This window comes from Cebus imitator, unplaced genomic scaffold (genome assembly GCF_001604975.1).
Source record: "Cebus imitator isolate Cc_AM_T3 unplaced genomic scaffold, Cebus_imitator-1.0 Scaffold106, whole genome shotgun sequence".
NCBI lineage: Eukaryota > Metazoa > Chordata > Mammalia > Primates > Cebidae > Cebus > Cebus imitator.
In genome coordinates, this window is record NW_016107421.1 from 1 (window position 1) to 22803 (window position 22803).

Consider the following 22803-nt stretch of genomic DNA (forward strand, 5'->3'; position numbering starts at 1 on the left):
ATTTCCATAGGTTTTTGGGGAACAGGTGATAATTTGGTTACATGAATAAGTTATTTAGTGGTGATTTGTGAGATTTTGGAGCACCTGTTACCTGAGCAGTATACACTGAATATGATAGCAGTTTTAAAAAATCTTTTGATGTTTGTTTTATTGCCCAAAATATGGTTTATTACTGCTGTATGTTCTGTGGGTAGTCGAAAAGAATTTGTATTTTTCTATATCTGGAATGTTCTGTAAATGTTAGTGCATGTCTATTGGTTGATGGTGTTGTTGAATTCTTATGTAATCTTACAGATTTTCTGCTAGTTGTTCTATCAGTTATTGAGGGGGGTGGTCACATCTTCGACCTGCAGATTTGTCTGTTTCTTTTTTGTTGTTGTTCTATCAGATCCTGCTTTGTGTATTTTGGAGCTTTGTTGTTTGGCACTTAAATATTACAATTGCTGTATCTTCTAGGTGTATCGACCCTTTATTATTACATCTCTTTGATGATTTTCTTTGCTCTGAAGTCAAGTTTATCAAACACAAATATTAAGCTGTATATAGCTCTACTTGTGTTTGATAACCATGACTTCAGAGCAAAGAAATTATCAGTTAAGTTTAAATTAACTGAATAAACTATCAGCTAATATTAAAAATATCAGTTAATAAACAGTATCAAGTTAATATTTGCATGATATATCTTTTTCTGACCTCAGTCTGCCTACGTTGTTATATTTTGAGTGACTTTCTTGTAGCTAGCATATAATTAGGTCATGTTTCTTGTTGCTGGCTTCTTCATCTCCAAATCTGGGTTATATGCGATAAAAAGAAAAACCAGGGAATTCACAATCATGTCATCACTGAGACCCCTACTCAGTCGACCTTCTTCTCACCACCTTTAAGTGTTGTTTTCTGTATTAATACAATGTCCAGCGTTTCTAGTTGTACTTAGCAGGAGGAATAGGGAAAAGTACATCTACTTCACCTTCCTGAGGTGGAAGTTCCAGGGTTTCACTTTATTTATTGCCATATCCCTACTGTCTACGTCAGATATCATCAATGTTCAGTAAATATCTGTTGAATGAATTAGTGATTTGTTGATCAGAGTGAATTTGTATGTTAATTTTATGTATGTTAAATACTTGATTGTTTCTTACTGTAAAACATTTAGAGAATATTAGTTTTTTCCCCCACCAAGGTCAGATTTAGTCTTATCTGAGTGCATTATAATTTTTCTTAATTTAATTGATGGTTGTTTACATTTTGCCCCACTTTCACTAATCTGTGGCAGAAAATGAAAATTAGAGAATGTTTTCAGCCCTGCATGTTTATGTTCTCTATGCCTAAGTGATACAAAGTCCAGTAAATACTTAGCTCCAATTGTATCATACTTTCCTGACAAGTGAATTGTAGAGATTGAGATAGAGACAGTTATGCTCCTTATAATAATTGAAGTACTGCTAATTTGGGATGTATTAACACAGGCTTTGTTTTAAAATTGTTTTATTGGTTAGAAGTCTGTTAGCTACCTTTAGAGGTGAATTAAATTAGATAGTATACAACATTTTGACAGATGCCACCTGGATGAGGATCAGGTGCAGGAAATATTTGTTTCTCTTTGAGCCTGAGAGATTTCTTATTGTTCTGTTTAATTGGTGCTATTTATAGGTCCCTTCAATAATCAGGAGATGGCAGAATGGTTTCAGGCGGGCTATTTTACTATGTCTTTATTGGTGAAGAGAGCATGTGATGAAAGCTTCCAACCTCTTGGCGATATCATGAAAATGTGGGGAAGGGTTCCCTTTTCTCCAGGTCCAGCTCCACCTCCCCATATGGTAAGTACCTTCTACCTCACCTGGAATGCATGTTAGACACAGACGCGCTTGATTCTCTTTGAAAACACAACCCAAATATATCATCTAATGAAGGAATTGTAGTTCTTTGAAATTAATGGAAATGGAAAGAGGAAGTCTGAATGGAAGACTGAATTCTTAACTATAATGATCTTTTCAAAACCCAAATAACCTGCGCCCATCCTCTTCACACCCAACCTCCTCCCCAACAGTGAAATGGAATCCTTCAGTAGCATTCCAGCAGAAGTAGAATGAAGACCAGCATCTTTATCTTGGCCTGCCTACCAGGTCCTGCAGTGCCTGGCACTTTATCTTTCTAAGCTCATTTCAGTGATTTTACCTTTATCTGCTAGGCTTCAACACAGTTGACCTTTTTGACTTTCTTACTACCTCTAGTTAGAATAAACATTCTTCTGTGTTCTACTTCGTTTTCCTCTTGCCTTCTCACTCATAAAGTTTCTAAATTTGAGGTTTGCTTTAAAACAAATGTTACCAGTGCTTCAAAATATTTTGAGGACTTAAAAAATTAGTTACTGGTATTTTAATTAAAAAATGGAACCAGGCACATTGGCTCACTTCTGTAATCCCAGTTTGGGAGGGATTTGGGAAGCCAGAGTTAGAAGATTGCTTGAGCCCAGGAGTTTCAGACCACCCTAAGCAATGAAGTGAAACCCTGTCTGTACAAATAGTAGCAGTAGTAATAATAATAAGTAAATAAACTAGCCAGGGGTGGTGGCAAGCAGTGGCAGAGGTGGGATGATCACTTGAGCCTAGCAAATTGAGGCTGCAGTGGGCTATGACTGCACCATTGCACTGCAGTTTGGGCAACAGAGTGAGACTCTATCTCAAAAATAATAATAAAAGGAACCGTAATGCTGGTGGTCTCCCTAGGGCTCTGACACTGGGGTATTATTGGCAGAGACACCCTTCTTCCTCTTGCAGCTGCCCGTGGCCTCTCCCAGTAGTGTTCCTTTTGGAGGTCTCTCACCTGAACCTCACTTTTTTTTCTCCGCGTTGGACTGTCTGGTAGTGGGCTATAATTAAAAGTTACCATAAACCTTTTTTTTTTTTCCCAAAGAGATGGGGTCTCACCATGTCGCCCAGGCCAGTCTTGAACTCCTGGGCTCAGGCAGTCCTCCCATCTTGGCCTTCCAAAGTGCTGGATTACAAGCATGAGCCACTGTACCCAGCCCATAAATCTTTAGTGTGAACACCACATTTCTACAGTAAAATCACCATTGACTTATTCATCAATTGTATATTGAGGGCCTGTGCCAGGCCTCATGGTAGGTTCTTATGAGATGAAGATGAGCAACACCTAGCCCCTGTAGTTGGGGGAGTCTGTAGGTGAGGAAAGTGGCTTTTTTTCCATTTTCTTTCTTTTAAATGTTGGTTTTAACCCAGTAACTGATTTTATAGTTCACTAATATGTTGAGACCTTTAGTTTGTAGAGAGCAGTGGTCTAGAATGGAAGATTCCTGGGTGAGAGGAATTATTTCTCACACCATCCTAGTTGTTTTACGTCACAAGAAAAATTATACCGTGTATTGCGGCATATAAAGTTAACTTATATGTTAAATTTAAGCCTTATTTCCCTTTTCTGAAATTAAGATTGGTTTTGGTCTTGCACATCTCAGAGGCTAAAAGCTTATCTGTTGGATCTTGGCATGCTTGCAGTAGTCCAGTTTCCAGTTAGAAGAGCTGAGACTCAGTCATACCTGCATAGGAGGGAAACTGTGGAAAGCCCTCCTTCCTGTCAGTTATTGTCTTTTCCCTAAATATTGTTGATGAGAAGAGAGCTCCCCTTCATAATGAATGTATACCTTGAAAACTGGTTTTTCATGTAGACATTTTAGATGAACCTAAAGTAATAGCTTTCCTCCAATATTGAATAAGCAAGAAAAATGTCTCTGAATTTCAGGTAATCTCTACCCCAAGAAATTGTATATCAGATGTCATATTTCAAACTATAATCAATATATGATAAAGGCATAAACTCATGATTTACCTGTTTAGTCTGTCATACTTACACTTTTACATCTGTTATGTTATACTTCACGTTTCTTTCTCCTAATTTTAACTTTTCGTAATTAAAATTCCAGTCCTGTTATTTCACATATAAGTCAAAAAATTGGTTTTATTTTACCACAGCTTATTTTTTCTAAGTCATGATGTATTAATAGTGATGGAAACACTTTATTTGGGGGGAGAGTTAGAGTTTTCAAGTTCTTTTTATTCTTAGCATCTTTAAGAGATATACTGGCTCGCTCCATTCCTTACGTACCATTATAAAATTCCACTATAACATTTCCTTTGACCTTTGGATAATTTTGCATTTTTCTGTATTATATCCAGTTTCTCTAATTTCTGCATGATCTCCAAATTTACAAATCCACTTTTAAGATTGAGAGAAGTATACAGTCTTTCAGTTACCGTAATAACTGGAGTACAGTTGAACATCAGCTTTAGAGGCAAGATTGGAGAATGGCAGCTGAAATCAGGACCCTTTCTCACCTTAGGGGATCTTTTATAACATTGACACCACTGTTTCCACTAGATTGCATTGTTTAGTTTTCAAAGACACCTGAGTTTTTAGTCAAGTGTTTGGGTAAAAGGGAGGCAGAGGTCTTAGATTCATTTCGATTTCAGATACCAGTACTAAGTGGCTTTTAGGTTCTTTGCAGTTTATTTAATGCTATTTGTTTCCTCACCACCTCATTCCCAGGGAGAGCTGGACCAGGAACGACTGACCAGGCAGCAAGAACTCACAGCCTTATACCAGATGCAGCACCTGCAGTACCAGCAGTTCTTAATACAGTAAGAATAGTAATGCAGTAGGATGTACTGCAGCGTGAAAAGGGACTTTAAATAGAATCTGCTATCAAGTCTCACCTTTTACAAGAGCTAAAGACTTATATGGCACTTCAGTTGCCCTGCTAGAGGCGTCTTACCACTATTCATTCTAATTTTAGTCTTGTGTTTTATATATTTATGTATTTATTTATTTTTGAGACAGGGTCTCACTCTGTCATCCAGGCTGGAGTGCAGTGGTATGATCTAGGCTCACTGCAACCTCCACCTCCCGGGTTCAAGTGATTCTCGTGCCTCAGCCTCCTGAGTATCTGGGAGTACAGGCATGTGCCACCACTCCCAGCCTATTTTTGTATTTTTAGTAGAGATGGGGTTTCACTGTGTTGGTGAGGCTGGCCTCAAACTCCCAGCCTCAAGTGATCTGCCTGCCTCACCTTCCAAAGTGCTGGGATCACAGGCGTGAGCCACCGTGCCCAGCTTATCTTACTTTTAAATACCAGAAGTTTAGATGATGACATGTAACTTTAATTTTGTAAGCTCTTTAGTTTGTAAGTGCCTCCTGAGTGGCTCAGCTTTGAATGCCACCATTGGGTTGGGGAGTGGGGATTGGGGGGAGTGTGGGGAAGCCATAAGTGAGAGGGTAGGAGGGAAAAAGTTAATTTTTTTTTAGGAGCGGTATGGAATGATGGCAAAGTCAGTCAAAGTCAGTCAGATTTTGATTTCTCTCTTTTGTAGAAGAAATAAAATTTGCTGTTATGTAGTGCAGAGGTTGGCAAAGTCTGGACTTTAGGCCAAACCTGGCCTGCTCTCTATTTTTATAAGCAAAGTGTTACTGAAACAGACACACCTGTTTGTTTGTAGGTTGTATATTAACTGCTTTTGCCTTAAGATGGCAGAATTGAGTAGTTGGAACAGAGAGTATTTGACCTGCAGAGATGAAACTATTTACTCTCTGGCCCTTTACAAAAGTGTGTCTAACCCTGATCTAGTGAAGAAAAATTACCTAAATTTCTCCAAGTTAAAAAATATCAATGTATGAATTTTTATAGAACTGTTATATTTTTTACAAAGGATGCTTCATATGGAAAAAGCTACTAGTTTGAATCTGTTTTATTTTTCATTTGTTTTCTGATAAAAGGTTAGTTATCTTGGGAGTTTACTGGTTTTTAACATTTGTGATTTTAAAAATATTTTTTCTAAATAGACCACTTTCCACTGAATTGTGAATTTTTTTGCTGTCCTCTTTCACTCAGAAACATGTCATCTATGATGAGTTCAGATCTTTCCAGAATGAAGCATAGAATTTTCTATTTGTCTGTTATCATAATGAAGAATTATTAAATATATTTGATAGTCATTTCTAATAGTGTTTCCTGAGACACTTTGAATTGAACTTTGACTTTCAACATCTCAATCATGTGAACTAAATGTGGATTGACAGGTTATACTTTTTTTTTTACTTCTTTGAAGACAACAATATGCACAGGTTTTGGCCCAACAGCAGAAAGCAGCCCTGTCTTCCCAGCAGCAGCAGCAGTTGGCCCTTCTTCTTCAACAGTTTCAGGCCCTGAAGATGAGGTTGGTGATCATTCCATTATGTGTCATATTGGGTGCATGTGTTGTGGAAGAAAGGATAAATTGTGGTTCAGTGTGTGATATCTGGTACCAAACACAGCCTATACCTGCATGTTGTATGTAAAAACTATATATTTTTTAAAAATAATATTTCAGGTGGAGATAAACAATTATTTAGTCTTTTACTCATAGAGGATAAATTTTGATTAATCAAAAGAGCAAAGAACAATGAAAACACTTAAGAAGCAGTGTCATCTTATGGAAGCTGCAACATTAAACTGTGGCCTAGGATTTTAATTTCACTTTCATCCATAGTATCTCAAGAAAGTATTAGCCACACCACCCAAGGTTATAATTTTCTAGAATCCAAAAGCCATTAAGTTAGGTCTAAGGAAAAGGAAATTTTGATAGAAGTCTAGAATAAATTTCTCCTGTTTCAGATTATCATTCATAGTAATATTTCTCCTGAACAAGTAACCGTCACTGCTCTCACAAACCTTACTGTCTCATTCAGCCAAAACTGTTCATATTTCTTTTGCGCCTTAACCCGTCCTGTTAGGTAGGCACTTTAGGTGGTAGGAACTCCACTTTATAGATGGGCAAACTGGGACTCTGAGAGACTAAAGGACTTGATTAATGTAACACACAGGAAACTCGAGAGAAAAAAGTAAAATGCAGGCCTTTAATCTTAAAGTGCATTGACTTTTTCATTATAACGTGCTGTCTCTGTGATATCTATTGAGATGATCTGGGTTTTTTAAGACAGTAAGTATATCCATCATTTAGAAGTCAATTCTCTGTTACCATAGAGGATTACAGAAGTGTGATCATGGTGCCCTTCTCTTCCACTCCAAACTGCTTTGGTAGTGTTAGGTTTTAGTAAAACAGTGAAGGTGTTTTCTAGCCAAATAACCTGGAGAACCTACAGATAATCTAGAAATTCCTCTTTATCATTTTTCTTTTTTTGCAAATGATAAGAACAAGTTAATTTTTTATTTCCCTTTTGCAGAATATCTGATCAGAACATCATTCCCTCAGTACCTAGGTCTGTGTCGGTGCCAGATACTGGCTCTATCTGGGAGCTTCAGCCAACAGCTTCACAGGCTACAGGTAAAAACTTAGACTGACCTTTAGAGCCACTTTAAGGATTTAGAGTCTAATAATAATTTTACAATTTAGCTCTTAAAAAATATATTAGGTTTCTAGATCCATTTTGTATTGCATATTAACAAAAAGGTCTGTTTTTTCCTAGATACAAGCAATATTGGAGGTATTACTGAAAATATACTTTTAAGGATTTGTTTGAAATTATTTAGCGGATTTTTTTGTTTTTTGAGTCAGCGTCTCTTTTATGTTGATCTGATCAGTGTGGAAAAATCATTTAAATTATTTTTTATCTCTTCAGCCAGATGGGAAAAAAAAGCATACATTAAAACATAAGTAACAATGATCTATTCTTTTGAGTTAAGAATTAATACCAGCTACGCATGGTGGTGTGTGCCTGTAGTGCTAGCTACTCAGGAGGCTGATGTGGGAGGGTTGCTTGAGCCCAGGAGTTCCAGGCTCCAGTGAGCTATGATCATGATAAGGCACTTCAGCCTGGGCAACATAGCCAGACTCTTGTCTCTAAGAAAAAAAAAAGAGAGGCTGGGCAGAGTGGCTCACACCTGTTATCCCAGCACTTTGGGAGGCCAAGGCAGGCAGATCACCTGAGGTCGGGAGTTCGAGACCAGCCTGACCAACATGGAGAAACCCCATCTCTACTAAAAATACAAAATTAGCCAGGCATGATGGCGCATGCCTGTAATCCCAGCTACTCGGAAGGCTGAGGCAGGAGACTGGCTTGAACCCAAGAGGTGGAGGTTATGGTGAACCAAGATCACGCCACTGCACTCCAGCCTGGGCAACAAGAGCGAAACTCTATCTCAAAAAGAAAAAAAAAAAAGAATTGATATAACTAATACTGTAGATACCCAGAAATTTTGGGAAAAGAAAAACCTGCTATGAAGTGAACACCTTTTCTCATTTTTATCTTTTTACATCAAATTAGAAAATTTGGGGTTGAGTTTTTTTTAAGTCTTGGTATTGGTGGAGCACCTCTGTTTCGTTTCTTTTTTCCTTTCCTCTTCCTTTTCCTTTCCCTTTCCCTGTCCCTTTCCTTTCCTTTCTTTTCTTTTCTTTCCTTTCTTCTTTCCTTTCCTTTCGTCTTTCCTTTCTCTTTCTTTTTTTTTTTTTTTTTTTTTTTTTTTTTCTTGAACTGGACTCTTGCACTGTCACCAAGGCTGGAGTGCAGTGATGTGATCTTGGCTCACTGCAACCCCCGCCTCTCAGGTTCAAGCGATTCTCCTGCCTCAGCCTCTGAAGTAGCTGGGGCTACCTACAGGCACATGCCATCACACTCGGCTGCTTTTTGTATTTTTAGTAGAGATGGGATTTCACCATGATGGCCAGGCTGGTCTTAAAGTGACCTCAAGTGATCCACCCGCCTTGACCTGTCAAAGTGCTGAGATTACAAGTGTGAGCCACTGTGCCCAGCCGAGCTCCTCTGTTTCTTAAGGTCTAAATACCTGCATAGGTGGACGATTTGATCCATGGTTAGTCCTTTCAAGAAATCATAGTTGGTATTGAGATCCCCAAGAACTATATGCCTTGATGGAGTTTGTCAGGAGCTGTTGAGCCATTCAGGTCATGCCTCTGTTGTTTACATTGACCTTGCAGGTTATGGCAGAAGGATGGTTGCTCATTAACTTTCCATGCTTTTTGTACTTTATTTTCTCTTGGTAGCCATTTATAGTTAGAATATTAAGAATACACGTTGAGCACCATTCCCTAATCCAAAAGTCCACAATCCAGAATGCTCCAAAATCTAAAACTTTTAGAGCACTGACATGATTTCATGAGTGGAAGTTTTATTTTGTTTTGTTTTTGCTTTTGAGGCAGAGTCTCACTCTGTTGCCGAGACTGGAGTCCAGTCGCACAGTTTCGGCTCACTGCAACCTCTGCCTCCTGGGTTCAAGAGATTCTCCTGCCTCAGTCTCCCGAGTAGCTGGGATCACAGGTGCCCACCACCATGCCTAATTTTTGTATTTTTAAAAAAGATGGGGTTTCACCCCATTGGCCAGGGTGGTCTCAAACTCCTGGCCTCAAGTGGTCTGCCTGCCTCGGCCTCCCAAAGTGCTAGGATTACAGTCACAAGACATGAGACCCAGCTGACGAGTGGACAATTTTACACATAAATACTTAACATAAACATTTTGTTCATACCCCAAATTATTAAAAATGTTGCATAGGTCAGGTGCAGTGGCTCACGCCTGTAATCCCAGCACTTTGGGAGGCTGAGGCAGGTGGATCATAAGGTCAGGAGTTCGAGACCCGTCTGACCAACATGGTGAAACCCTGTCTCTACTAAAAATACAAAAATTAGCCAGGTGTGGTGGCACGTGCCTGTTATCCTAGCTACTCAGGAGGCTGTGGCAGGAGAATTGCTTAAACCTGGGAGGCAGAGGTTGCAGTGAGCCAAGATTGTGGCACTCTACTCCAGCCTGGGTGACAGAGTGAGATTCCGTCTCAAAAAAAAAAAAAAAAAAAAAGCTACATAAAAGTACCATCAGGCTATAGGCTATGTCTATAAAGTGTTTATGAAAGATTAATGAATTTTTTGTTTAAACTTGGATCCCATCCCAAAGATAGCTCATTATGTATATGCAGATATTTTAAAATCTGAAAAAAAATCCAAAATTTGAAATGCTTTTGATCTGAAGGCATTTTGGATAATGGATACTCAACCTGCATTCTCCAGTGTTTTGGAAACTTTTAAATACTCTATTAAACAATTTATTTCTTTGGGTTTCTATGCAGTCAAAGTCCTTTACAAATAGTCTGGTTTTATACAGACAATATTTGATAGTTTATAAATAGACTATGATAGGAATGTAGAAAATAGAGAATGCTGAAAAGTGATACCAGCAAACTTCACTGGCAATAGGACAGTGAACTGAGAAGCCATTATCTGTTTACTTCCAAATGTGATCTTCCAGTGCCTTTCAGGTTAGCAGGACCAGATCTCATTTATGAGACCTGTCTAGCTTTCCAGAGGCCTATGCACCTCCAGCTGTAATGCTTACTTGCAATCTGTCTTTATTGAGATGAAATTCACTTAACACAAAATTAACCATTTTTTAAAGTGAACCGTTCAGTGGTATTCACCATGTTGTGTAACCACCTACTTCTCTCTAGTTGGTGTGCAGTGAGAGGCTGAATGGTTATTGGAAATCTGTGGGCTTTGGAATGTAATACACTGGGATTTAAATCCTGACATGGCCGCATTCTTGCCATGTGCCCTTGGGAGTGTTAGAAACTACTTCTGACTTACATGGCTTTGTGAGGATGAGGTTAATTTTGTAATAAATGTCTGATACTTCACTTCCTTCTAGATGTGTTAAAGGAGATTCATAGAAGCTAGAGTCCATTTACAGTTCAGTCTACTTAGAAGCAAAACAGATTATGTTTGGTGGACCTCATTTAGGCACAGGGAAGTAGCTTTTTTCATGATTCCTACGGATATGTTACCATGTGTGTAAGCTCTGTCATCCCTATTTCTTTCTTTTGTTGTCTTACAGTTTGGGAAGGTGGCAGTGTATGGGATCTTCCTCTGGACACCACGACACCAGGCCCTGCCCTGGAACAACTTCAGCAGCTAGAGAAGGCCAAAGCTGCAAAGGTCCGAAACTCATTCTTCTACAGCAGTGCATTGCCATCTTGCTGCAGGAAATAAACATTGCTGTTTATTCATCTCTCTAGTTAGCTAGCTGTACTTTTTACTTTCACTTTTACTGCTGCTTAGCTGGTATAAGTACATTTGTATTGTATCTTTATTGTACCCTCTTCTCCCAAAAAAATTTCAAAACAATTTAAATTACTATGTTTGGATTGGTTAGTTGGCATATTGATGATTATAGGCACAAATATATTTTAGTTACATTATTTATGGTATGAACATTTGTTATAAGAAGACTGTGAGAAAATATCCACTTCATTATGGATGAGACTCCTGATATGTGGCTTGAGTTCTCCCATTGAATCTTTATAGTGGTGTTTATTTATGTTTCTTAGTATCCTCAGACATACCAGCCAAAAAGTGCAGCAGTAACATTAGATTGTGAGTTCCATTCAGTTTTTAGAAGAGCTAAATCTTAAATTTTGGTTTTAGTACTTGCCAGAAAAGAATGTCTACATCAATTACTTAATGTCATTATAATGATTTTAGGTTCTCATGCCTACAAGAGAGTGTTGTTACTGTTTTAGACTCAATGCAGTCTTATCCCCTGAGGGTGTGACAGTCTCCTTAGAGTGCCCAGAATGTGGAAAGGTTCATTCAACATTGCCATTAAAACATGATAGCCACACTGTTAAATGTTCAATCAGAAAATTCTATGTGGTGTAATGGTAATGTGGAATGTGGAGGCAAGTACAGGTGGGAGGAAAGTGTATTCAGTTGCGACGAGCATAAAATTCTTCTAATTACTGTGATATGTCACAGCTTAGAGTTCTTACAGTGTGTACATGTTGTAGCATATATCAAAATTTCCTTCCTTTTAAAGGTTGAATAATATTAATATTCCATTGTATGTATATACCAAATTTTGTTTGTCTGTTCATCTGTTGGATCACTCAGTTGCAGTACAGTACAAATAACTGTGAATGGATAATACTAGTCAGTCTTTTGGGAGTGTTCCTGTGCTTGGTTTCCATTTTCTAAGAGTACTCTTTGTGTCATCACAGCTAGAGCAAGAGAGAAGGGAGGCAGAAATGAGGGCAAAACGGGAGGAGGAAGAACGAAAGAGGCAAGAAGAACTCCGAAGACAGCAAGAGGAAATTCTTCGGCGACAGCAGGAAGAGGAAAGGAAAAGGCGAGAGGAAGAAGAACTTGCCCGAAGGAAACAGGTATATCTCTGGGAACTCAGACCATAGGATAGTGCTTGATGAAGTCCACAGGATTGGGGTTAGAACCTTAGACGACTGGTTCACCTTGGAGAGAATCTCTGTTTTCCACCAACACCCACTTAGGGATATCCCTCAGTCCTAGTAAACCACTGGAATTTATTTTCTTTGCATATTTCCTAGGGCTTTGTAAACGAGTTAGATTTCAGAAGTTCTGTCCTTGTGGCTAAAAACAATGAGAAAAGTAACTGATGTGCAGCATTAAATGTCAAATTCTGAAAGCCACATGGACTTTAAGAAAATTGTGCTAACGTATACATAAAATTTACCATTTTAAGTGTACTTTTAGTGGTGTTAAGTATATTCATTCACATTGTTGTGCAGCCCTCACAAATGTCTAAAACTTCTCCAGCTTTGCAAACTGAAACTGCATACCCATTAAACAAGGAGCCCCACTCCCTCCATCCCATAGTTCATAGTAACCACCATTCTTCTTTCTGTATCTGTGAATTTAAACTAATTCAATTCCTTATGTAAGTAGAATTATACAATGTTTGTCCTTTTGTGATGGGTTTATTTCATTTAAGTTTTATTCATGTTGTAGCATATATCAGAATTTCCTTTGTGAAGGTTGAATAATATTACATTGTGTGTTTATCCATTCCTATTTTGTTTATCTGTTTCTCTGTTGATGGACGTTTGGATGACTTCCACCTTTTGGCTCTTGTTAATAATGCTGCTGTAAACATGGATATATAGATACCTGTTTGAGTCCTTGCTTTCAACTCAAATTTTGTGTATACACCTAGAAGTGGAATTGCTGGATTATATGGTAATCCTCTTATTTTTTTGAGGAACTGCCAGATTGTTTCCAACAGCAGCTACTCCACTTTACATTCCTGCTGACAATGCACAGCGGTTTCAGTGTCTCCACGTTCTACCAACACTTGTAGTTGTTGTTGTTGTTTGTTTATCTTTGATAATGGCTTTTAAATGGGTGTGAAGTGGTATTTCATTGTAGTTTTGATTTCCATTTCCCTAATGATTAGTGTTGTTGAGCATCTTTTCACAAGCTTATTGACCATTCAGACGTACTTTTAAAAAGTATCTTTGACTAAGACCTCTGCCTTCTCTTTATTCTTTCCGTTAATGAATCTCTTCTCTATTTTAATGACTAGTCTTTCAAAATAGGGAGCAAAAAAAAAAAAAAACTCTACACATATATTTGCTTTATAACATTTTCTACTATATAGCTAAGCAAAAATCAGAAAGATAAGACAAATTTTATTTTTCCCCTAGAAAATAGGTTTTCATTTGAAGAAATTTAGACAGAAATCATCTAGCAATAATTTCAAATGTAACCATGTTTGTGTATGGTATGAGATGAGGGTCTGATTTCATTCATCTGCCTATGGATATCCAGTTTTCTCACCACAATTTATTAAAGAGACTAATCTTTCTCCATTTTCCCCATTGTGTGTTTCAGGCATCTATATGAAAAATCAGTTGAGTGTAAATGTGTGGATTTATTTCTGGGCTTTGTATTCTCTCTTTGCTTTCTTCTTCTTCTTCTTCTTCTATTTTTTTTGGGGGGGTGGGAGGGGGAGACAGTCTTACTCTGTTGCCCAGGCTGGAGGTATATATCATTTGTACTTGTTTTATAACCCTCCTTTTGACATTAATGAATTATGTCATCTTTCCATGTCAAATATATATCTAAAAATTTACATCATATTTGCTAGCTGTATAAAATTTCACTTTATAAGTAAATTATAGTAAGTTAATCAGTTCCCTATTGTTGGACATGTGCGTTGTTTCCAGTTCATCACTGTTAGATAAGCGTTTGAATGAAAGTGTTGTAGGTAAGTGTTGTCGCTGTCTTTGCTTAAGGATTTATAACCAGGGAAGTGTAGCATTTTTAATGTTTTTTTGGTCTTTTGTGTGTGTGTGTGTGAGGGGAGTTCACTATTAACGTGCTTGGCTCATTTTCCATTGGGCTTTTCCTAGACTGCAGTTGAAAGGATCCACACTCTTAATATCCCCATGGTCTGACCTTTACCACTTGTTTCCTACTTGTTGGCCCCAAAAGGTGCTCTGTGAGAAACCAAAAAGATCCATGCTGAGATGTAATTGGAACTACTGTTAATATTTAGAATCACACTACACCGTAGCATATAGAGGCTCCAAGGAATATTGCAGTAAAGAAGTATATTTAATTCTGTGTTGCTCAGTTTTCTATGAGTGATCTCAAAAATGTGTCTTCTTTGTGTGTAATACTTAATAGTATTTGTGGGATTTTGATCTTCAAAACGTGTTCTGGGACACATGGCTTTTACTCAGTACTTCTGACTGAGAGAACCTATCTTACCCAAAATTGTTGGTGGCTGTGTTGATTTGCCGTCTTGATGCCTTAAGTTCCGAGTTGATTAAAAAATAGGGATTAAAGATACCAGTAGAGAAACCAAAGGTTTAAGTGTAATGTAGCTCTTTCTAGGGTTAATCAGTAAATTATTAGCTAATACAGAAACCAGGATAGACTTACAGTGTATTGTAATTTAACTGCTAATATTTTAAATTCAGTTTTCTTTTTATTGTAATGTGTTCTATTCCCCAACTTACATGTATAATTTTTACTCCAGATCCTGATTATGTACTTTTATGTTTACTTTTTTATGGATTCTTAGCAGCACATAGCCTATTCAAATATGACATAATAAATTGATTGATAGACCTGAGTCTGTCCCACACCCTCCATCTTTTGTCCTTAGGAAGAGGCTCTGCGTCGCCAGCGGGAGCAAGAAATTGCATTAAGACGACAGCAAGAAGAAGAAGAAAGACAGCAGCAAGAAGAAGCTCTTAGAAGACTGGAAGAGAGAAGAAGAGAAGAGGAAGAAAGGCGGAAGCAGGAAGAATTGCTACGCAAACAGGTGACCAGATGGTTTTCTCTTCTAATTGTTCCTTTGAAGCCGGGAATTAGTGATTTAGAAAATATTAGGACATTAAGATAGCCTATGTAAAATTTTTTCAGGTTGCTAAAAATTACCGAAAGAAACCTAAATGGCTCTTATTACTTCTGTCTAAATTTCTTCAAATGAAAACCTATTTTCTCAAGGAAAAATAAAAATTTGTCTTATCTTTCTGGTTTTTGCTTAGCTATATAGTGGAAATGTTGTAAAATAAGTGTTTTGGTTTTTTTTTTAAGCCCGTTTGAAAGTTAAAATAAGCAGAATAGTGCAACATAAATCACGCAACAATAATTTTTGACGTAATGATTTTTGTGTATGGTGTGAGATGAGGCTCTGATACCATTCTGCCTATGGATATCTAGCTTTCCCATCACCATTTATTAAAGAGACTGTTCTTTCCCCATTGTGTGTTTTTGGCATCTGTGTCAATGAGTGTAAATGTGTGGATTTATTTCTGGACTTTACAGTCTCTTTTTGCTTCTTTTTTTTTTTTAAATCAAGAGCCTCACTCTGTTGCCCAGGCTGGAGTGCAATGGCGCAATCTTGGCTGACTGCAGCCTCTGCCTCCCCAGCTCAAGCAATTCTTGTGTCTCAGCCTCCTGGGACTACAGACATGTGTCGCCACATCCGGCAAATATTTTTGTATTTTTAGTAGAGACGGAGTTTTGCCATATTGGCCAGGCTGGTCTTAACTCCTGGCCTCAGATGATTTGCCTGCCTCAGCCTCCCATAAGTGCTGGGATTACAGGTGTGTCTTTTTTTTTGCTTTTTTGACTATATTCTTTGAAACACATAATTTTTTCATTTTGATCATGTCCAATTTATCATTTAATTAAATTAATTATTTATCTAGTTATTTTAAGACGAACTGTTAAGATGAAGGCTCACTCTGTTGCCCAGGCTGGAGTACAGTGGTGCAGTCTTGGCTCACTGCAGCCTCTGCCTCCCAGGTTTAGGCAATTCTTCCACCTCAGCCTTCCGAGTAGCTGGGACTACAGGCATGCGCTGCCATGCCTGGCTAATTTTTATATTTTTGATAGAGAGGGGGTTTTGCCATGTTGGCCAGGCTGGTCTTGAATTCCTGACCTCAGATGATCGCCCACCTCGGCCTCCCAAAGTGCTGGGGTACAGGTGTGATTCCTCTCACCTGGCCAATAATGTCCAATTTATTTTTTTATTTTTATTTTTTTTAACAAGTTCTATACTTTTAGCTCTTTCAGGTTTACATTCTTTATATTCTCAGTACATGTTCTTTGTTAGGTAAATGTTGTATGTACTTTCCTCCAGGCTATAGCTTGTCTATTTATTTTCCTAGGTGCATCTTTTGATAAGCAGAGATTTTTTATTTTGATGAAATCCTATGAAATTTGTCTTTTATTATTAGTGGGTTTTTTTTCCCCCTCTATATAAGAAATATTTGCCCACATACAGATTATTAAAATATCTCCTGATTTTTTTTTTAAGCTTTGTAGTTTTGGTTTTACAAATAGTTTGAAATATTTTTTCTGTATAATGTGAGGTATGGGTTCTTCCAGTGCCAGTTTTCGCATAGTCTTTCCTTTTTCTATTGAATTTTTGATGCTTTTGTCAAAGTCAATTGTATAACTATGGTTTGTTTTTTTAATGGACTCTTCCCTTCTGTTCCATTGGTAAGTTTGCCTGCCTTTAAATGAGTATGCACTGATTTGATTACTATTATAGCTTTGTAGTAACTAGAAGTCAGTCAGTGTGTCTTCCAGCTTTGCTTTTTTATTCAAGACTGTTTGACTAAGATCTTTTGCCTTCCCATTAAAATTTAAAATTATCGAGTAGTTCAGGGGTCCCGCAGATCTGTCGCTTGCTTCAACAGTGTTTGGACGGAAAAGATCCCGGGGACTCTTTCTTCCAGCCTCCGACCGCCCCCCAATTTCCTCTCCACTTGCAACCTCCGAGACCATCGTCTCGGTCATCTCCTGCTTCTGGGAGCCTGGCTAACACCGTTTTTGTGGTTAGCTCCTTTTTGCCGACCAACCATGAGCTCCCAGATTCGTCAAGAATTATTCCACCGACATGGAGGCAGCCGTCAACCACCTGGTCGGCGTGTACCTGCAGGCCGCCTATACCTACCTCTCTCTGGGCTACTATTTTGGCCACGATGATGTGGCTCTGGAAAGCGCGAGCCACTTCTTCGGCGAATTGGCCGAGGAGAAGCGCGAGGGCTACAAGCTTCTCCTGAAGATGCAAAACCAGCATGGCGGCCGCGCTCTCTTTCAGGACATCAAGAAGCCGGCTCAAGATGAGTGGGGTAAAACCCTGGACGCCATGGAAGCCGCCATGGCCGCCGCCATGGCCCTGGAGAAAAATCGGAACCAGGCCCTTTTGGATCTTCATGCCCTGGGTTCTGCCCACACGGACCCCCATCTCTGTGACTTCCTGGAGAGTCACTTCCTAGATGAGGAAGTGAAAATCATCAAGAAGATGGGTGACCACCTGACCAACCTCTGCAGGCTGGCCGGCCCAGAGGCTGGACTGGGCGAGTATCTCTTTGAAAGGCTCTCTCCAGCACAACTAACACAACTAAGAGCCTACTGAGCCCAGCAACTTATAAAGGGCCTTTGGAAAATAACAGGGCTTCTGCCTGTTATTCCACCTTCTCCAGCCACCAGGCAGCTTTCTAACTACCCTAACAAGCCTTGGACCAAATGGAAATAAAGCTATTTGAAGCAAAAAAAAAAAAAAAATTAAAATTATCTTCTTAATCTCTATATAAGTAAAAGCCTACTGTGATTATGATTTGGATTGTGTGGAATCTATAAATTGAGGAGAATTTGCATTTTAAGATATATTGAGTCTTCCAGGCAATGCACATGGTATATTTTTCCATTTATTTATGTTTTCCTAGTTTTTTTTTCTCAGTACCATTTTGTTTTCATTATATGGGTTATGTACATCTTTAAAATTTTGATTTTTTTTTTTTTGCTATTATAAATGGAATTTTATAAGTTTATTTTTCATTTCTATATAGAAATATAATTGATTTTCATATACTGATCTTATATCCTGAGACCTTGTTTATCTCAGCTTACTACCTCTAATAGTATTTTGTTGATTCCTTAGGATTTTCTATGGAATTTTATTGATAAATAGGAACAGTTTTAATCCTTCCTTTTCATCTTTGGAAAGAAATGGTTAAAGTGGATGATGGACAGCCTTATTTCCAGTATTAGGGAGAAAATGTCCAGTATTTCACTATTAAATATGTTGATAGTTTTTCATAAGTATCTGTTATCCAACTGAAGAAGTTTCCTTCAACTCCTAGTTTACTGAAAGTTTTTCCATGAATAGATATTGAGGTTGTAAAATGCTTTATCTGCATTGATTGATGATCATTTAGTTTTCTCATTCTGTTCATATGGTGAATTATACTATTAATAACTGAGTTTTGAAGGTTAAGCCAACTTTGTGTTCCTGGATTACCACCCTACTTTTGTTAAGAATATTTGCATCTGTGTTCATGAGGAAGATCTAGGCCTATAATTTTCTTTCTCTTCTCCTTCCTTTTTTTTTTTTTTTAAGGATGGTCTCATCCTGTCATCTAGGCTACAGTGCAGTGGCATAGTCTCAGCTCACTATAGCCTTGACCTCCCATGCTCAATCAAGCCTCCCACCTCAGCTGCCTTCGTAGCTTGGGCCTCAGGCACATGCCACCATGCCTGGCTCATTTTTTAAATTTTTTATAGAGATATGGGTTCTTGCTGTGTTTCCTAGGCTGATCTTCAATTCCTGGCCTCAAGCAGTCTTACTGTCTTGGCCTCGCAAAGTGGTGGGATTACAGGAGTGAACCGCTATGCGTGGCCTAATTTTCTTACAATGCTTTTGTTCCATTTTGGTGTCAGGTTTATGCTGGCCTCTTAAATTGAAATGTGATACTTTTTATTGTTTTCTGAAGAAGTTTGTATAAGCTTGTAAAAGATCAGAATTATTTCCAAAGTTTGTATAAGAATGGAATTATTTCTTCATTGAATACAGCTTATTTTATTGTGCTTCACTTTCTTGTGCTTTGCATGTATTTTATATTTTACAAATTGAAGGGCTTGTGGCAGCCCTGCATTGAGCAAGTCTGTTGGCCACAGCGTGTGCTCACTTTGTGTCACATTTTGATAATTCTTGTAATGTTTCAGATTTTTTTTACTATTGTATCTGTTATAAGTGATATAATAGTAAAAAAAAGTAATGTATTAAAAACTGTGACATGTAATTAAAGTGATCTGTGATAAGTGATTTTTGATGTCACCATTGAAATTGTGGAGTGCTGTGAATTGTACCCGCATAATACAGCAAACTTAATTCATACCTATTGTGGATGCTCTGACTATTCTACTGACTGGCTGTTCCCTGTCTCTCTTCCTCTCCTTGGACCTCCCTATTGACTGGGACACAACATTATTGAAATTAGGCCAGTGTATAACTCTACAATGGCCACTAAGAGTTCAAGTGAAAGGAAGAGTCACATGTCTCTCGCTTTAAACTGAATGCTAGAAATGATTAAGCTTAGTGAGGGTGGCATGTCAGAAGCTGACGACATAGGCCAAAGGCCAGGCCCCCCTGTGCTAGTTAGCTAAGTTGTAAATGCAAGGGAAAAGTTATTGAAGGAAATTAACAGTGCTACTCCAGTGAACACGTGAATGACAAGATAGCCAAGCAGCCTTATTGCTGATATGGAGATAGTTTTCGTGGTCCAAATAGAAGATCACACCAGCTATAATGTTCCCTTAAGCCAAAGCCTAATCCAGAACAAGGCTTTAAAACTCTCTTCAATTCTGTGAAAGCTGAGAGAGGTGACAAAGCTGAAGAAGAAAAGTTTGAAGCTAGCAGCAGCTGGTTCATGAAGTTTAAGGAAAGAAACCATTTCCATAACATTAAAAAGCGTAAGGTGAAGCAGCTAGTGCTGGTGCAGAAGCTGCAGCAAGTTATCCAGAAGCTCTGCTTAAGATCCTTGATGAAGGTGGCTGCACTAAGCAACAGATTTTAAGTGTAGAGGAAACAGCCTTCTAATAGGAGAAGATATTATCTAGGACTTGCGTAGGTAGAGAGGAGAAGCTAGTGCCTGGCTTCAAATCTTCAGAGGACAGGCTGACTCTCTTGTTAGGGGCTAATGCAGCTGGTGACTTTAAGTTGAAGCCAGTGCTCATTTACCATTCTGAAAATCTTAGGGCCCTTAAGAATTATACTAAATCTACTCTGCCTGTGCTATATACGTGGAAGAACAAAGTCTGGATGATAGCACATCAGTTTACAGTGTGTTATACTGAATATTTTAAACCCACTGTTGAGACCTACTGCTCCTTTCAAAATATTACTGCTCATTGATAATGCACCTGGTCATCCAAGAGCTTTGATGGAGCTGTACAAGGAGATTAGTGTTGTTTTCATCCCTGCCAACATAACATTTATTCTGTAGCATATGGATCAAGGATTAATTTTGATGTTCAAGCGTCATTATTTAAGAAATACACTTCATAATGCTCTGGGTACTATGGGTACCTCTGATGGATATGGGCAAAGTAAATCGAAAACCTTCTGGAAAGGATTCACCATTCCAGATGCCATTAAAGAACATTAGTGATTCATGAGAGGAAGTCAAAGTGTCCACATTAACAGGAGTTTGGAAAAAGTTGATTCCCACCCTCATGGATGACTGTGAGGGCTTCAAGACTTCAGTGGAGAAAGTAACTGCAGATGTGGTGAAAATAACAAGAGAACTAGAATCAGAAGTAGAGTCTGAAGATGTGACCGAATTGCTATAACCTCATGGTAAAATGTGAATGTGCAAAGAAAGTGGTTTCTTAAAGTGGAATCTACACCTGGTGAATATGCTGTGAACATTGTTGAAATGACAAAAAAGGATTTAGAATATTATATAAACTTAGTTGACAGTGGCAGGGTTTGAGAAATTGACTCCAATTTTGAAAGTAGTTCTACTCTAGATAAAATGCTATCAAACAGCATCACATATTTCAGAGAAATCTTTCATAGAAATTAGAGTCAATGCAGCAAAAGTCAGTCAATCAGTGCAGCAAACTTCACTGATGTATTATTTTAAGAAATTGCTGCAGCTATCCCAGCCTTCAGCAACCACCACCCTGGTCAGTCAGCAGCCGTCAACATCGAAGCAAGACCATCCACCAGCAAAAAGAATATGACACTCTGAAAGCTCAGATGATTGTTGCATTTTTTTAAGCAACAGATTTTCAATGTAGATGAAACAGCTTTCTAATAAAAGAAGCTATCAACTAGGACTTTCATAGCTAGAGAGGCGAAGTCAGTGCCTGGCTTCAAAGCCTGAAAGGACAGGCTGACTCTCTTGTTAGGGGCTAATGCAGCTGGTGACTAAGTTGAAGCCAGTGCTCATCTACTATTCTGAAAATCCTAGGACCCTTAGGATTTTCAAGGTATAGACATTGTTTTATTAGACATAATTTTGTTGAACACCTAATATGGTATAAACATAACTTTTATATGCACCAGGAAACCATAAGTTTCATATGACTTGCTTTATTGCAGTCTTCATTTTATTGCAGTGGCCTGGTACTGAACCTGCAGTATCATGGAGGCACGCCTGTATTTGATAGAGTTCATCATTGAGACCATCTGAGCCTAGTGTTTTCTTTGTGGAGAGATTTTTTATAAAGTTCAGTTTCTTTGAATTATGTGGCTAATCAGGTTGTTTTGTCTTATTTTGTCATGTTTGTAATCTGTGTCCTTTTAACAAAGCTGTCAAATTCAATGGCACTAATTTATTCATTGTTACTCTTTATGTTTGTTTGGTCTGTAACAATAGTCCTCCTTTTATTCTGCATGTTGATAGTTTGTGTTCTGTTATCAGTCTTTTGAAAGATCGAACAAAGAACCAACTTTTGGCTTTGTTACTTACTTATCTTTTCATTGATTCCTGCCATACTCACAGTTATTTTCTGTCTTCTACTTTGAGCTGATTTTGCTTGTCTTTTTCTAGTTTCTTAAGACAAAAATTTAGATAATAAATTTTAAACCTTTTCTCCTTTCTAATAAATTCATGTAAAGCAATACATTTCTCTCTGAGCACTTTTTTAATTACATGTCACAGTTTTTAATATGTTGCATTTTTATTTAGTTTAAAGCACTTTTGAATTTTTCTTGTAATTTCCACTTTGGCTTATGAGTTGAGAATGGGTTATTTAATTTCCAAGTATTTGGAGCCTGCCTTTCCCAGGTAGTCTTATTTATATTCTTTTTTTTTTTTTTTTTTTTTTTTTTTTTTTTGAGACAGGGTCTCACTCTGTCACCCAGGCTAGAGTGCAGTGGTATGGTCACAGCCACTGCAGCCTTTACTCCCTGGGCTCAGGTGATCCTCTCACCTCGGCCTCCTGAGTAGGTGGTACCACAGGTATGTGCCACCACACCGGGCTAATTTTTGTATTTTTTATAGACATGGGATTTCACCATGTTTCCCAGGATGGTCTTGAACTCCTGGGTTCAAGCAATCAGCCCACTTTGGCCTCCGAAAGTGCTGGGATTATAGGTATGAACCATGGTGCTTAGCCCCTTACTTACGTTTAGTTCTAACTTAATTATGTTGTGATTAGAGAGCATAATCTGTAGGATTCCAATTTTAAAAAATTTATCGACTTTTTTTTTTTTTTTGGTTCAGTATATGG

At 38.1% G+C, this 22803-nt stretch overlaps 1 protein-coding gene and 1 pseudogene across 2 annotated transcripts in view; both read left to right on the plus strand.

Annotated features, from left to right (window-relative positions):
- Positions 1 to 1634: 1634 nt before the first annotated feature.
- LOC108310617 (GRB10-interacting GYF protein 2) overlaps positions 1635 to 22803 on the plus strand; it is a gene marked incomplete at its 5' end in the record, with an annotated part of 56172 nt that continues 35003 nt past the window's right edge. Inside the window, 7 exons of the mRNA XM_017537669.2 lie at positions 1635 to 1817; positions 4561 to 4652; positions 6117 to 6224; positions 7231 to 7331; positions 10841 to 10941; positions 12003 to 12164; positions 14930 to 15088. Coding sequence (XP_017393158.1) covers positions 1635 to 1817; positions 4561 to 4652; positions 6117 to 6224; positions 7231 to 7331; positions 10841 to 10941; positions 12003 to 12164; positions 14930 to 15088 — 906 coding nt within the window. The remainder of the gene's footprint in view (positions 1818 to 4560; positions 4653 to 6116; positions 6225 to 7230; positions 7332 to 10840; positions 10942 to 12002; positions 12165 to 14929; positions 15089 to 22803) is intronic.
- LOC108310626 lies at positions 16921 to 17865 on the plus strand (annotated as a pseudogene). The gene has a single exon (XR_005201720.1). The product of XR_005201720.1 is annotated as a ferritin light chain-like (transcript).